The sequence below is a fragment of the Macrobrachium nipponense genome, chromosome 1 (assembly GCF_015104395.2).
Source record: "Macrobrachium nipponense isolate FS-2020 chromosome 1, ASM1510439v2, whole genome shotgun sequence".
NCBI lineage: Eukaryota > Metazoa > Arthropoda > Malacostraca > Decapoda > Palaemonidae > Macrobrachium > Macrobrachium nipponense.
Genome location: NC_087200.1, coordinates 192885784 through 192901522, shown reverse-complemented (window position 1 = coordinate 192901522; position 15739 = coordinate 192885784). Strand labels below are relative to the sequence as shown.

At 40.1% G+C, this 15739-nt stretch overlaps 1 protein-coding gene across 1 annotated transcript in view; it reads right to left on the bottom strand.

The window, feature by feature from the left end:
• LOC135219960 (uncharacterized) overlaps positions 1-15739 on the bottom strand; it is a 292444-nt gene that overhangs the window by 247825 nt on the left and 28880 nt on the right. Inside the window, exon 2 of the mRNA XM_064257204.1 lies at positions 1170-2201. Coding sequence (XP_064113274.1) covers positions 1170-1277 — 108 coding nt within the window. The 5' untranslated portion in view covers positions 1278-2201. The remainder of the gene's footprint in view (positions 1-1169; positions 2202-15739) is intronic.

Below are 15739 nucleotides of genomic sequence, written 5' to 3'. Positions count from 1 at the left end.
AGAGTGAATCTCTATCACCAGATACGCATCTCTGACCCCTCAGTGGCGTTCTAATGATAAATGCACGAAGTCAACTTTCGGGGTGGGGGTTGAGTGACAATCTTCCTTACTTGCCCTGTGTGAATCCGTGTCTCTAGTCTAGGTACATAAATCAGTATATTATTCACTTTATTGTATCTATGAACACTCAGTGTGCTACAGTTCATGTACCTCATGAGTAAAGAAGTACTTCGATAAGATTCACGAATGTCCTTATTTTATCACGAATGACTAGGCATTTCATACCTTTTGGACAAAAGTGCTATTCAAAAAATTGGTCGCTGATAAACTTATATTCATCCCGACAACTGCAAAAGTCTGATTGTCAGCAAAAATAAACTATTGCTGAACAAGTTCTTGACGACTGGTTAGGTATAATTAGTTGCAGAAAAATATTTTCAGGGATTGAAGTGCAATTGCTCGTCCTCCCATGGAGAGTGAAGTCTATTTTCAACAATAGTCGACCTCCTTTAATAGTTACATGACTTTCCTGTTTACTGTAATAACATCATCTCATTGACCATCCAGGCGAAGAACACACACATATTACATATACAATGCATTAAGCTACAAATGTCCTTTAATATCCGATTCGCGCTACATCGGAATTATTATATTTCGTATATGTTAACCGAAGGGGTATTTTTTATTTGATAATAATTTCGTCCTCTCGTGGATCCGAACCAGCGCACAGAGGAGAAATCAGGACTTCAGGGACTTTACCGACTCGGCCAACAAGTGAGTCGGTAACATCATTGAAGTCCTGATTTCTCATCTGTGCGCTGGTTCGAATCCACGAAAGGACGAAATTATTATCAGCTAAAAAAATTCCCCTTCGGTTAACATATACGAAAATATATAAATTCCGAGGTAGGGCGAATCGGATATTAAAGTAGATTTGTAGCTAAAGTATATGAATCACGGTGATGTGATAAAAATTCATACAGATAAAGTGCATGTAGGTTCGAATCCTGCTGTTTATTTCTTACATATCTTGCGAAAATTGACCCGTAGATTCTACATGTAAAAACGAAAGGACTCAGACGATTAGAATCAACATTTATGAATAGAGAAACCCACTTACCTCAGGTGTAAAGCATTACACTGAAACACGGAAAGATCGGCCTTACCTTCTGGACTGTCAGCGGCTTCTTGTAGTCAGCGCCTCCTTGAAGCCTGAAGCCCCAAGGAATGGAGTCGTCTGACCTCTGCATCAGGATATTCAAGAGCTTCGCCATCGCTCTCCTCTCCCGCAGGAAACTCTCAGCACTTGCAATAGGACTCCTACCGGTGAGAAACGTTCCCTCTTGAGCAGGACGCTGGTGGACGGACACAGGTCTCCGACTCGAATTAAGGGCTCCGCCTTAACTCCTGGAAACCTGATCACACCTCAGAATGGGGTCTCGGCCTTTGCCCAGTTATCTTTGCTCCAGTTAAGCTTCTTCTTACTTTCCAGATTTCTCTTATTATTTACGCACTTTACTCAAACCGAGAAATACGTTGACGCTTCAGTTTCACTGAACAGAATTCCGACAGATTTTCTCGTCCTGTTTTTTTCCTTTCTCTCTCTTTAAATACTGATTCTTTTAATTATACACAATTTGATCTGTAATCTTCGTTTCACAAGAAATTTCTTTCCAAATTTAAATAACCTTCGCTTCTTCCTTCCACTAATTTGACTGAGCACTTTTCGACTCGAGGGAGATTTTTACGCGCATATCTCCTTTCTCCTTAAGTCATGTCGAAAGGAGGTTGTTGACTCTGCCTCTTGGGATCGAAAGAGACCCAGAAACAAGGTAGCAGAGAGAGCCAGGACAAATACTGTCACTAAAGTCGAGCGGGAGTTCGATTAGGACGTCGTTTTATCGGTCGAAATGCAAACTGCAAGGTTGCCGCTTCATTCAAAGCTGCTGCTTCCCTGCTTGCTTGTAGAAATCACATAAGGGCGAGCTTCCCTGCTTGCTTGTAGAAATCACATAAGGGCGACAGGATTTCTTCAGGGAGTGCGGTTGTGGGACGACGAGTTATATGGAATTATTTCACAGCCTTTGGGGATTTTTATTTTCAACTCATTTGCACAATCTTGCCTCTCTACATATATCTATTTTAGAAGAACCACCACCTCCCCTTTCACCATCTCCATCCCGCCTTCGTCCTTAATACTGGAAAAAAAATGAATAAGGAATGATTTTATGACAAAAAAGTCCATATGCGTCAGAAACGTATGTGTGCACGACTCAAGCGCTTATCAACCAATGCCTTCCCCAAGCCCCCACCATGACTATCAACCTCTCTTTTGACACATTTCAACCAAAACCAATTCATTTGCATAAATACGCATTCACAAGTAAGTAGAAGTGTCATATTAAGACATGAATAGGAAAACAGTTTATCATTAGTATCATTATTAATGCGTATGTACTCTCATATATTTATTAAAAGAAGAAACTAATGTCGGTGAATTACTTGGTTCAAGCTTTTGGCTTGGAGACACAGAGCACCTAAGGATAGCCTCCTTTGAAACGAAGGAATTTGATGAGCATGCATTTGTGAGGCCGATGCCTGTTCAATCAGTTGTGCGTGCAATGATGGGTCCAGCCGCTCAAGACACTTAAGAGACAGCACACATTCTTTTGAGATAAGGAGGAGATGGTTCAGAGGACATCAAGTGCTGGTACAGACCCATCAAGAAGGTATGGCACATATCTAAATGACTTAGAAACAGTTGTCTTTGAAAAGAGAGAAGTGTGAAGTGTATACATTTATTTATCATTGTGTGGTGGGGAATATAATGGATATGTCTCTTTGTTTCAGATGGGTCCCATGTCATTATTCTAGAGACAGGATTCTCTAAGTTTGACTATCGGGATGTAGTTGTTGACAAATTTGAGAGTTTGGGGTGATTACTTAGACTAATTCAGGAGAGTAGAATGACTATTTACAGTTCTTTTGTGGGTCAGACTCAGTTCTTAAATATGGCTCTTTTTAATCGCTTTGTTCCATTTTATGTTCAACTAGTTTGGGAAATAAATAGCATATGTTTGTATTTACGTGAACTCATTAGCCTAGTTTGATGTTGCATGCAGAGAGAGGCTGGCCGCTACTAAAAGGTAAGAGTTGCCACTTATGTAGTTTTTGGGAGGCCGATCAACAAAAAGGGTACAGGTGATTAGCTTACGCAACAGTAGAGGACGTTGACATCCCAGTATTTATAGATACTGGTGCAAGCATGAACTTGATGGATCACAATTTGTATCAATTCATGTTCTCCCATTACCCCATGAAGCCCTCAACGGGGACGGTGTGTGATGTGCAAGCCCATGGATTAAATACCATGGGTTGTGTTCAAATACAGTTTGCTCTCGGTGACAGAGTACTAATAGAAACATTTTCGGTAATGAAAGGGATTACGTTGGGCAACAGACTTTTACTGGGCCATCCTGCATGCAGGAGACACAAGATTTCGATCCATGCGGGTGTTTAATGGGATAACAGTCGGAATACCTGGTGTTTTTCTTCCTTATGAGGACATGATTAGAACTGAGGATATGGAAATTATTGAAAAAGGGGATGTGTTTGGTGATGCTAATGGTGATGATACTGGGGTTATGGGGAGTGGTAATATTAAAACCCACACTGGTGATATGGGAAATAATTGCGGGGGTTCTATTGGAGTTCACGGTGGTAACAATTTTGTTGATGATATTATGGGTGGTGATCCTGAAACTAATATTGATGTTATTTCTGATACTAACAATGGGGTGGATGTAATGAGAACTAAAGGTGGTGATGTTTATGAGATTGTGGAAAGGGGAGGTACTAACCACAAATATAAAGGTGTTTTATCGGAGGATATTGTGTTAATGCCCGGTTCGAAGACTATGGTAAAAGTCAAATTGATGGAAGTGAGAAAACCTACGAATGTGTGTGTTATTGAAAATAGCGAGAGGCTTAGAGGGGTTATTAGCATGGCATTGGTGAACAGTGTATCCAAGAATGGGATTTTTGTTGAAATTGGGGGACAATATTTATAGCTCAATTCCATCCCATAGCCTTTAATAGCAGGAAGTTCAGGACAAAGGGCAGCAATGAGCGATCAATGGCTACCATAGATAAAGAAGCCTTTGCAATAGTGTCGAGCTTGGTTCATTTTAAAATGTTACTGATGGGGAATAAAGTAGAAGTCCTTACAGACCACAAGCCATTATTGGATCTTTTTAATAAACCCAATTTGTCGCCTGAAAGAGCTCGATGGTTTCTAACTATCAGAGATTTTGATGCAAAGCTCAAATATATAGAGGGCAAATTTAATGTAGTTGCAGATGCCCTTAGTAGAAGTTTTCATGACACGGAAGGATTCCAAGTTGTGCAAGTCACTAGCGAGTCTATACAATGGGATATGGCTCTCATAGAGCAAAGGCAAGATGAAGACGAGATTCTAGCAGACGCAAAAACGTTTCTCAGAGGGGAATTAGTCAGGAAACGTTATAAGTTGCCTTTTTCGGGTTTGGAGTTAGAAGGTAATCTATTGGTTAGGAAAATTAAATATAAATTGAGAACCAGTGAAAGTAAAGGAGATACAACACAGATCGTAATTGCGAAAGTCCTAATTCCAGTGGTTTTGGATATAGTGCATTGCAGGTTCGGTAGTCCACACTTGGGAATAGAAAAAAATGTATAATGAGGTTCGTGCTAAATACATTTGGAAAAAAATGGGGAAAGATGTGGAAAATTTTGTGAGAAACTGTCCAGTGTGCAACGCATGCAAGCCTGCAAGGATAACTTCATGCAAATTAGGATCATATCCTATACCAAGTAGACCTTTTCAGAGAATACATATGGATATCCTGGGAATTTTTGTGAATCTAGATATGCGAATAAGTACTTGCTAGCAATAATAGATGAACTTACAAGGATAGTAGAAATTTTCCCACTTAAGTATAAAACGGCTGAAGAAGTAGCTGTAGCATTTTTCAATGGTGTCATTTGCAGATACGGCTCACCCGAGGTTCTATTGACTGACAATGGCAGAGAATTTGTGAACAAAACTTTGGAATGTTTAGCAGAAGTCATGGGGATACAGGAAGTAACAATTATTCCATATAGACCTGAGGCGAATGGGTTGTGTGAATGAGCGAACAGGAAAGTGCTCGAGGCTCTCAGGAAGACTGTAGGTGGTAATGATAAGAATTGGGACAGATATATTGATGTTGTTAGAAAAAGTATTAACACTATGGTTAGTGAGTCCATTAAAATGTCTCCATTTGAAGCTTTGTTTGATTGCCCAGCACAAGGCACATTTGATTTGCTAACTATACCTCATCATGGGGAGGATACGATCGAGTCGTTGGTATCCACAAAGAGAGAGAGAGAGAGAGACATGCTTGTCTCAGTCATAACCTTGAAGCCGAGACCAGAGAGGTGGTATAGAAAAGTATTAGTAAAACATCTGATCCCAAGATCAATGTCGGAGACAAGGTATTTTTAAAAATCAACGTGAGGAACGAGCTGAACTACAAATTAGGCCCGAAATTTGAAGGTCCTTTTAGAGTCGTTGAGGAAAAAATTGGAAACAGATTCGTAGTCTTAGAGGAAAAAACAGGTCGGTCGAAATTAATACATATCTCAAAATTGAAAAGAATTTGTTGTGGTGATTAATATATTGTCATACAATTGTATTTTTTGCTGTTGTCTTGTTTTTTGCAATTTGGTGGTGAAATGTTTTTAATGTTTTTTTTCTCTTTCATTTTCTTCTACTGCTTATTTTTCTTCTCATGCGCAAACGGCGGCATTTTGGCGTAAGATTCAGAGGTTAATATTTTATGCGGAAAGTTGTTTGGAAATATGGGGATTTTTTTTGTTTTAGCTGAGAAACGTGATGACAAACATGTGATAATTCCTGTGTGTCTGGGATTTAGAGCTGAATTTCTGTGGTTTTACGAGCCAAAAAGGGGGGTATTGTGGTTCCTTTTGGTGTTGTGGCTATTGGGGGCCGGGTGACACTACTGCATTGTGGTTTTATGGAGGTGTTGTATTTGTATATTCACCAGTGGTTATTTTTGGCAGTATATAATTGTTGAACTGTGGTTTTCTGTGGTTCATCCCGAATAGGTGGTAATGTGGTTTTATATAATTGGGGTAATATCATGGGGGGAGTTATGTTTTTAAGGACAATTTTTTGGGGGGCACCTTTGGTGATATCCTGGAGATATCAAATTTGTGAAATGCGGTTATATAGTGTTAGTATAGAGTTTTTGGGGTTATTTGGAGAATAATAGTTTCTGAGGTTGCAAGTCTGACTAGACAAATCTATAGTGCGGTTCGAAGCACGAGGCGTTCACATGTGGATTTTTGCTGATAATGCTGTGACGAGCCTGGTTGTTGATTTTTTCCTTTTAGAGTTGATTGCTCGGAGATTTGCACTATTTTCGGAGATGATTATGGCATTCCACGGAGATGTATGTAAGAGGGTTGTTTCCGGTCGTTTCTGGTCGATGAGATTGTTGCGGTAGCAAATTCCGTAATGATACATACTGCATTTATTGGGGAAAACGTTGGATTATATATATGTTTTTCCTCTCTTGTGTATGTTATGTAATGGGGAAAGTTCACTTATTATTGTTGCTATTATCTTTTTTTTTCTTTTTTTTTTCTTTTCCTTCGAGAGATGTCGTAATTTGGGTTAAGCTTTAAATAGCATTTCTATTTTAGACAGGAGATATTGCTTATATGTATGTGAGTTAGATAGAAGGGGTGTTCGACATAATATGTCATGGAGGTCAATTATATAAACAGTAAAACGGGTTTTGCTGATTAGACATTATGGGTTCTCTTTTGATAGTGTGTTTGTCAGATATAGGATTACGTGTGAGGATTCAGTGGGTAAAGATTATATTTTGTTTAGTGAGGAATTTTTAATATTTGACTAGGTGATTGAGTATATTAATTAATGACAGATTTGTGGGGTAAAGCAAGACTTTAGTTATTCTTTGTTCATGTAGACTTTTTAAATATGGACACACAATGACTTTAGAGAATTCCAAACTTCACGTGATGGTGACGATGGGAACAGCTTGGCTCTACAATACCAGAGGTCGAGTCGAGTCTACACAGAAGTGGCGATGCTATGGTCCGAGTCGCACTTGCATGGAAGTCACGGGATATTTCCTTGACAACAGGGTGGTGACCACGTTTCCTTCAGTAGAAAACATCGAATCTACAGTTTCGCGACAAGGGGGTGTTGGATACAATTATGAGGGTCGCAGACGCTGAATAATGGAGCATGCCGAGTAGTTTCGAGATGGTTTACGTGCTCACCTGCGTCTACAACTATTCATCGAGGTCTGCTTATCTTAGTGACGAGGATGATTTTTTCATCAACAAACTTTACACTATTTGTGTGTTAGGAGTTCTTAAACTTCTGTGCATCCGGCGAGGCACAAGGGTTCCAGCAACGGAGGTAGCCCTAAATCATGTGGCAAATTAAAACATTGTGCATTAGTTGCTGATGTGGTGTGCGACAGGCGTGCACAAAAGACATAGGTGGCCGAGCCGTATTAAAAGAAGAAACTAACGTGTCAGTGAATTACTTGGTATCAGCTTTCCTGGCTTGGAGACACAGAGCACCTAGGGATAGCCTTCTTTGAAATGAAGGAATTTGATGAGCATGCATTTGTGAGGCTCATGCCTGTTCAATCAGGTGCCATGGGGATCTTAGGGTGTGGCGGATGTATACATCCGTTTGTGCGTGCAATGATGGGTCCAACCGCTTGAGACACTTAAGAGAAAGCACACATTCTTTTGAGATAAGGAGGGAGATGGTTCAGAGGACATCAAGTGCTGGTACAGACCCATCAAGAAGGTATGCCACATATTTAAATGACTTAGAAACAGTTGCTTTGAAAAGAGAGAAGTGTGAAGTGTATACATTTATTTATCATTGTGTGGAGGGGAATATAATGGATACCTCTTTGTTTCAGATGGGTCCCATGTCATTATTCTACAGACAGGATTCTCTAAGTTTGACTATCGAAATGTAGTTGTTGACAATTTGAGAGTTTGGGGTGATTACTTAGACTAATTCAGGGGAGAAGAATGACAATTTACAGTTCTTTTGTGGGTCAGACTCAGTTCTTAAATATGACTCTTTTTAATCGATTTGTTCCATTTTATATTCAACTAGTTTGGGAAATAAATAGCATATTTTTGTATTTACTCATTAGCATAGTTTGATGTTGCTTGCAGAGAGAGGCTGGCCGCTACTAAAAGGTAAGAGTTGCCACTTATGTAGTTTTGATAGAGGGCTAATATATTGAATAAAACAGAATATAGGGATGAGTTCAAAGGCCAAGAGCTGGGACCTATGAGGTCATTCAGCCTTGAAATGGAAATTGACAGCAAAAGGGAACGGAAGGGGTTACAGCTAGGGGCCGAAGGGACGCTGCAAAGAACCTTACGAGTAATGCCTACAGTGCACAGTGCGAGGTGCATTATCCACCTACGGGAATATGTACTCTCATGGAACTATTCAGAAGACTATATGCACTACATATATATATATATATATATATATATATATATACATATTATATATATATATATATAATTTGTTTACTTAGTGGCACTGTTTTCCTCATCCCAAGATCAAGATTCGCAACATAGTGGCCCGCAGTCTGCAAGTAAGTGAATATATAATTATAAAACCTCTCTCTTCAACAAGGACTTCTTCACCTCGACACCCCCGCTGCCAGTGTAAGAGAGGCCTGACTCTCATGTGCGTGTTCGTGTGTGTGTGTGTGTGAGTGCGTTCTTCAACATAAGCAATGTCAACTCTGGGCGTGTGCCAAGGGCCAATAACAAGTGCCAAGTAGTAACAGGAAAGAGAAAGGAGCAAGACGAGGAAGATGTGAGGTTGAATGATGCAAGAGGAAGAGAGAGAGAGAGAGAGAGAGAGAGAGAGAGAGAGAGAGAGAGAGAGAGAGAGAGAGAGAACACGATCCAACAAGGGCAGAGGAATAGCCTATGGAAGTTATGACAAAGAATTGGAGAGGAAAGGAGATAAGACAATGTGTTGAATAATAAATATAATGAAAGTATATGACGAGGACCTCCTACGATAGCGAGAGCTAAAGAAGCTTAATAACAGGATAAAAAAGGAAGATAACAGTAAAGAAAAGCATGGAATTGAAGAAGAAAAAAGCGTGAAACAAGAGAGGGAATACGAAAGCTGTTTAAGAGAGATAGTCAGAATGGCAAATCAGCGCAACCAAAAAGCTTTAAAGAAAAGTGGAGAACTCTGCGAATTCCGAGGAGAGAGAGAGAGAGAGAGAGAGAGAGAGAGAGAGAGAGAGAGAGAGAGAGAGAGAGAGAGAGAGATCCAACAGGGGAGAGGAATAGCATATGGAAGTTGAAAGAGTGAAAATGAAGACGCCAAGAAATGGAACACACACACACACACAGAAAGAGAGAGAGAGAGAGAGAGAGAGAGAGAGAGAGAGAGAGAGAGAGAGAGAGAGAGAGAGAGAGAGAGAGAGAGAGAGAGAATTTAATACGTAAATTGGACTAGAAAATGTGCCCTTCCACCATCACATTTCCTGACAATCAAGGCAAATAAAGTAAAGCTCAGCAATATCTGACGATTCAAGTATGCATAACTCCATTACGACATACCGATTAACCCCTCCCAGCTACTCACACAGAGTCCAAGAAAAAGAAAGATGTCCCTCTACACTGACTGTAATACCGAGGACAGGCTGGTAGTACGCAAGAAGCGCTGGCGGAGAACATGAACCTTTCTTTGCTATCTTGGCACCGAAAATAAAATGCAACAATAATCTCATGGCTAAAAAACTTTATTTCATTTGTCCTTGTTATTATGATAATGATGTTGCAACAGTGCAAGCAGGCCTGGTTCTTAGTTAGGGTAGTTGAGGACTGCAGTTGCAATAGTGCAATCAGTCCTGGTTCTTAGTACTATGTGTAAATTTATAAACCCAGGACTGTACTGAAATGCAAGAAATCAGGCTGTGAAGCCTCATGATTTACGTGTAAGACGAACCACGTCCCATTCAGTGGAATTGTGGCGTTTACCTCAGATCTCTGGAATCGAACGATTTCTCACTGCTTCTTAAGAACTTGAGTGGAAAGTTTAGTTGGAATGAGGCAGATGATTCTGGAGAACAAGATGTTAAAAACATATGAGACATACGATGTGCTCCATAAATCCCTGTGTGCCTTATATTTCCTCTGTGGGTCAGAAAAAACAAGTAATAAAAATGCGACGAAGTTTCTTCAGCGAAATCGAGTTTTCTGTGTGCAGCGTATTATGCTTATGAGCCGCGGCAAATGAAACTTTTAGCGACGGCTCGCTGGTGGCCTGTCCTATTTCGTTGCCAGATGCACAACCATTGGTTAACTTTAACCTTAAAAATAAAATAAAAACTACTGAGGCTAGAGGGCTGCAATTTGGTAAGAGTGATGATTGGAGGGCGGATGGTCAACATAAGATCAGAGGGCGGACAGCAAACGTGCAGACAGACAGACAAATAGCCATCTCGATACTTTTCTTTTACAGAAAAATAACAAGTCACACAGAAGGGAAATAAAATTGCAAAAATTCTTTAAAACTGTCAGAAGGAAATCACTTCCTACGAACGAAGCGAGAGAGAGAGAGAGAGAGAGAGAGAGAGAGAGAGAGAGAGAAGTAGTGTTTGGATACCTGCCACTTACACCAGATATCTCGGGTAGTGTCAACTTCCCACACGGCGGCGGCGGTGGTGGTGGTGGTGGTAGGGCGTCCTTGACATACCCCGTATGCTGAAATATCCGTCTAACCTACGTATCCTGAGCTTCATACGCCGATACGAAGGCTGAATCCTTTCAGAACAGGACGCAGAAAGCCAGTGAATCAAGAATGCATATCTAGGATCGTTTATTAATCATGTTACTCCAGGAATTTTGCTTACAAATTCGGAAAAAGGGTGGCTGGAGTGTGTGTGTGTGATTTTATATCACGAAGAAATAAAAACGTGTTTCTATTTTCCTTCGTGGCTGTAACTTTTTCATGTATATATATATATTATATATATATATATATATATATATATATATATATATATATATATATATATATATATATATATATATATATATACATATATATACATACATACATATATATATATATATCTATATATATATATATATATATATATATATATATGTATGTATGATAGTATATAAATATGTATGTGATATAAATCATATCTATATCTATCAGACATACATATATACATAGGAAGACATAATTCTATATCTATATATGTCTATCTGATATATATACATATAACCCATATATATATTATATATATATATATCTATATATCCAGTATCTATTAACATTAACATATAATATATAATATAATATATATATATATATATATATATATGTGTGTGTGTGTGTGTGTGTGTGTGTGTGTGTGTACACACATATATACATACACTTCTTTCTAGGGGCTTGTTAAAACATATGAGGATGAAGTAAAACCATTAAAATTGGTAAACTCATTTACGTCGCATTATCACGCCCACAAGACTATTGGGATGAATCAGGCGAGAAGTCCAAGACGTGAGTGAAGTACTACTTGGCCCTTTGAGAAAAAGTAACATATATTATATATATATACATATATATATATATATATATATATATATATATATATATACATATATATACATGTACTATATATATATATATATATATATATAAATATATATATATATATATATATATATATATATATATATATATATAGAGGAGAGAATCAGAATAAGCTTCAAACTCCATTCCCTGATGCCAAGGACTAATCGAAGTAAGGGTACAGGGCAGGATCAAACTCATTTTTTTTCATAGGACAATTTATGAAACGACTCGTCCAGCTTCTAAGTATACCGAAGCCTCTAGCTTCTAAGCATCCAAAGACTCCAGCTTCTAAACATACAGAAGACTCCAGCTTCTAAGCAAACCAAAGACTCCAGTTTCTAAGCAAACCAAAGACTCCAGCTTCTAAGCATATTGAAGACTCCAGCTTCTAATCATACCGAAGACTCCAGCTTCTAAGCATACCGAAGACTGCAGCTTCTAATCATACCGAAGACTGCAGCTTCTGAGCATACCGAAGACTGCAGCTTCTGAGCATACCGAAGACTCCGGCTTCTGAGCATACCGAAGACTCCGGCTTCTGAGCATACCGAAGACTCCGGCTTCTAAGCATACCGAAGACTCCGGCTTCTAAGCATACCGAAGACTCCGGCTTCTAATCATACCGTAGACTCCGGCTTCTGAGCATATTGAAGACTACGGCTTCTAAGCATACCGAAGACCCCAGCTTCTAAGCATAACGAAGACTCCCGGCTTCTTGACATACGAAGACTCCGGCTTCTAATCATACCGAAGACTCCGGCTTCTGAGCATATTGAAGACTACGGCTTCTAAGCATACCGAAGACTCCGGGTTCTAAGCATACTGAAGACTCCGGCTTCTGAGCATACCGAAGACTCCGGCTTCTGAGCATACCGAAGACTCCGGCTTCTGAGCATACCGAAGACTCCGGCTTCTAATCATACTGAAGACTCTGGCTTCTGAGCATATTGAAGACTACGGCTTCTAAGCATATCGAAGACCCCAGCTTCTAAGCATATTGAAGACTCCAAGCTTCAAAGCCCCATATTAAAGACTCCACTTTCGGAAGCATATTCCGGGAAGACGCCCAGCGTTCTAAGCATACTTGAATAAACCCATCTTCCATAAGCAATTGAAGACTCCAGCTTCTAAGCATATCCTGAAGACCTCCCCAGCTTTCTAAGCATACTGAAAGACCCCAGCTTTCCTAAAAAAAAAAAAAAAGGGGGGGGGGGCAAATAATTGGGAAGACTCCACCTTTCCTAAGCATTCTGAAAGACCCCAAAGCTTCTAAGCATACTGAAAGAACCCCAAGCTTCTAAAGGCAAATCTGAAACGACCCCAGCTTCTAAGCATATTGAAGACTCCAGCTTCTAAGCATACTGAAGACCCCAGCTTCTAAGCATACTGAAGACCCCAGCTTCTAAGCATACTGAAGACCCCAGCTTCTAAGCATACTTGAAGAAAACCCCCCCAGCTTCTAAAAGCAATACCTGAAGACTCCAGCTTCTGAAGCATACTGAAGACCCCAGCTTTCTAAGCAATAACTGAAGACCCCCAGCTTCTAAAGCATAACTGAAGACCCCAGCTTCCTTAAGCATATTGAAGACCCCAGTTTCTAAGCTACTGAAGACTTCCCCAAGCTTCTAGCATACTGAAGACCCCCGCTTCCTAAGCATATTCTGAAGGACCCCACTTCTAAGCATACTGAAGACCCCAGCTTCTAAGCATACTGAAGACCCCAGCTTCTAAGCATATTGAAGACTCCAGCTTCTAAGCATACTGAAGACTCCAGCTTCTAAGCATATTGAAGACTCCAGCTTCTGAGCATACTGAAGACTACGGCTTCTGAGCATATTGAAGACTCCAGCTTCTTAGCATACCGAAGACTCCGGCTTCTAATAATACCGAAGACCCCAGCTTTTGAGCATATTGAAGACTCCAGTTTCTAAGCATACTGAAGACTCCGGCTTCTAATAATACCGAAGACACCAGCTTGAGCATATTGAAGACTCCAGTTTCTAAGCATACCGAAGACTTCCGGCTTCTAATAATACCGAAGACCCCAGCTTTTGGAAGCATATTTGAAGACTCCAGTTTCTAAGCATACGAAGACTTCCGGCTTCTAATAATACCGAAGACCCCAGCTTTTGAGCATATTGAAGACTCCAGTTTCTAAGCATACCGAAGACTCCGGCTTCTAATAATACCGAAGACCCAAGCTTTTGAGCATATTGAAGACTCCAGTTTCTAAGCATACTGAAGACTCCGGCTTCTAAGGATACCGAAGACCCAAGCTTCAATGATACCATAAGACCCAAGCTTCCAATGATACCATAAGACCCAAGCTTCCAATGATACCATAAGACCCAAGCTTCCAATGATACCATAAGACCCCCAAGCTTCTAAGGATAACGCGAAGAACTCCAGCTTCCGAGCATATTGAAGACTCCAGCTTCTAAGCATACTGAAGACTCCGGCTTCTAAGGATACCAAAGACCCCGGGTTCTACGGATACTGAAGACTCAAGCTTCCAAGGATACCAAAGACCCCAGCTTCTAAGGATACCGAAGACCCCAGCTTCTGAGCATATTGAAGACTCCAGCTTCTAAGCATACCGAATACTCCAGCTTAGAAGCATACCGAAGACTCCGGCTTCTAAGCATACCGAAGATCTGGCTTCTAAGCATACCGAAGATCTGGCTTTAAGCACACCGAAGATCGTTCTAAGATACCGAAGATCTGGCTTCTAAGCATACCGAAGATCTGGCTTCTAAGCACACCGAAGATCTGGCTTCTAAGCATACCGAAAACCCCAGCTTCTAAGGATACCGAAGACTCCAGCTTCTGAGCATATTGAAGACTCCAGCTTCTAAGATGACTCCGGCTTCTAAGCATACCAAAGACCCCGGCTTCCGAGCAAACTGAAGACCCCAGCATCTGAGCAAACCAAAGACCCCGGCTTCTGCGCAAACCAAAGACCCCGGCTTCTGCGCAAACAGAAAACCCTGGCTTCTAAGCATACTGAAAGCACAGGAAAGCGAACCAAATTCGACTAGAATACAATGAACGTCGTATGGAGACAAGGTGGAATTTCATTTACAAAATTATTTGTTTAACGAATGAAAAAAAAAAACATGTAAACAATGCAAACTTCGGCGCAATCAAGCTTTTTGTACATCGTATAAGCAAGGCTACCATATATAAATTTATCTTTAACTGGTGTAGTCCATAATGCTGTATGAGCCACTACCCATGAAACATTAACCGCGGCCCTGTGGTGGCCTGTCCCATATCTTCGCCAGACGCACCTTTATGGCTAGCTTTAAGCTTAAAATGATAACTACTCGGGCTAGATGGTTGCAATTTGGTATGTTTGATGACTGGAGGGTGGATGATCAATGTACCATTTTGCAGCCCTCTAGCATCAGTAGTTTTTAAGATATGAGGGCGGAGCGGATGGGCAGACAAAGCCATCTTAATAGTTTTCTTTTACAGAAAACTAAGAAGAAAAGAAATAGAAAATACGCACCGATACTAATTTCAATAACAGTAAGTTGAGTCTTAAACTTAGAAACGTAGAAAGGGAAGTTACTGAATACAAACCACTGACATGGAACAACCAGGTCGTTTGGTCTCGAGAGCATAAAAATAAAAAAGTAGAACTGATAGAACGACGTTCACTGCCAGAACCAAATTGACAGCGCCATTATCGAAGCCATTAATGTTTCCTTATCAAGAGCCTGTGACATAAGAAAGCTCTGATTATCAACATGAGGCCTGCAGCCAAGTTTGTCCTGTTTTACTATACTCTGTTTTTTTTTCATCTGTCCATCCGCCTGTGGTGTTTTTGTATGGTAACACTGCATCCGGGCTTTAAATAGTTACACTATGTGTAAGGTTTAGGTAAATAAAAGGATATCTGGGTGTACATTTGCGACTGAAAAGTGTTTTAATAATTTACTGTATGCGAATTACACCGTTAATATTCGAAATAGGATATTATTATAATCGTTGAAT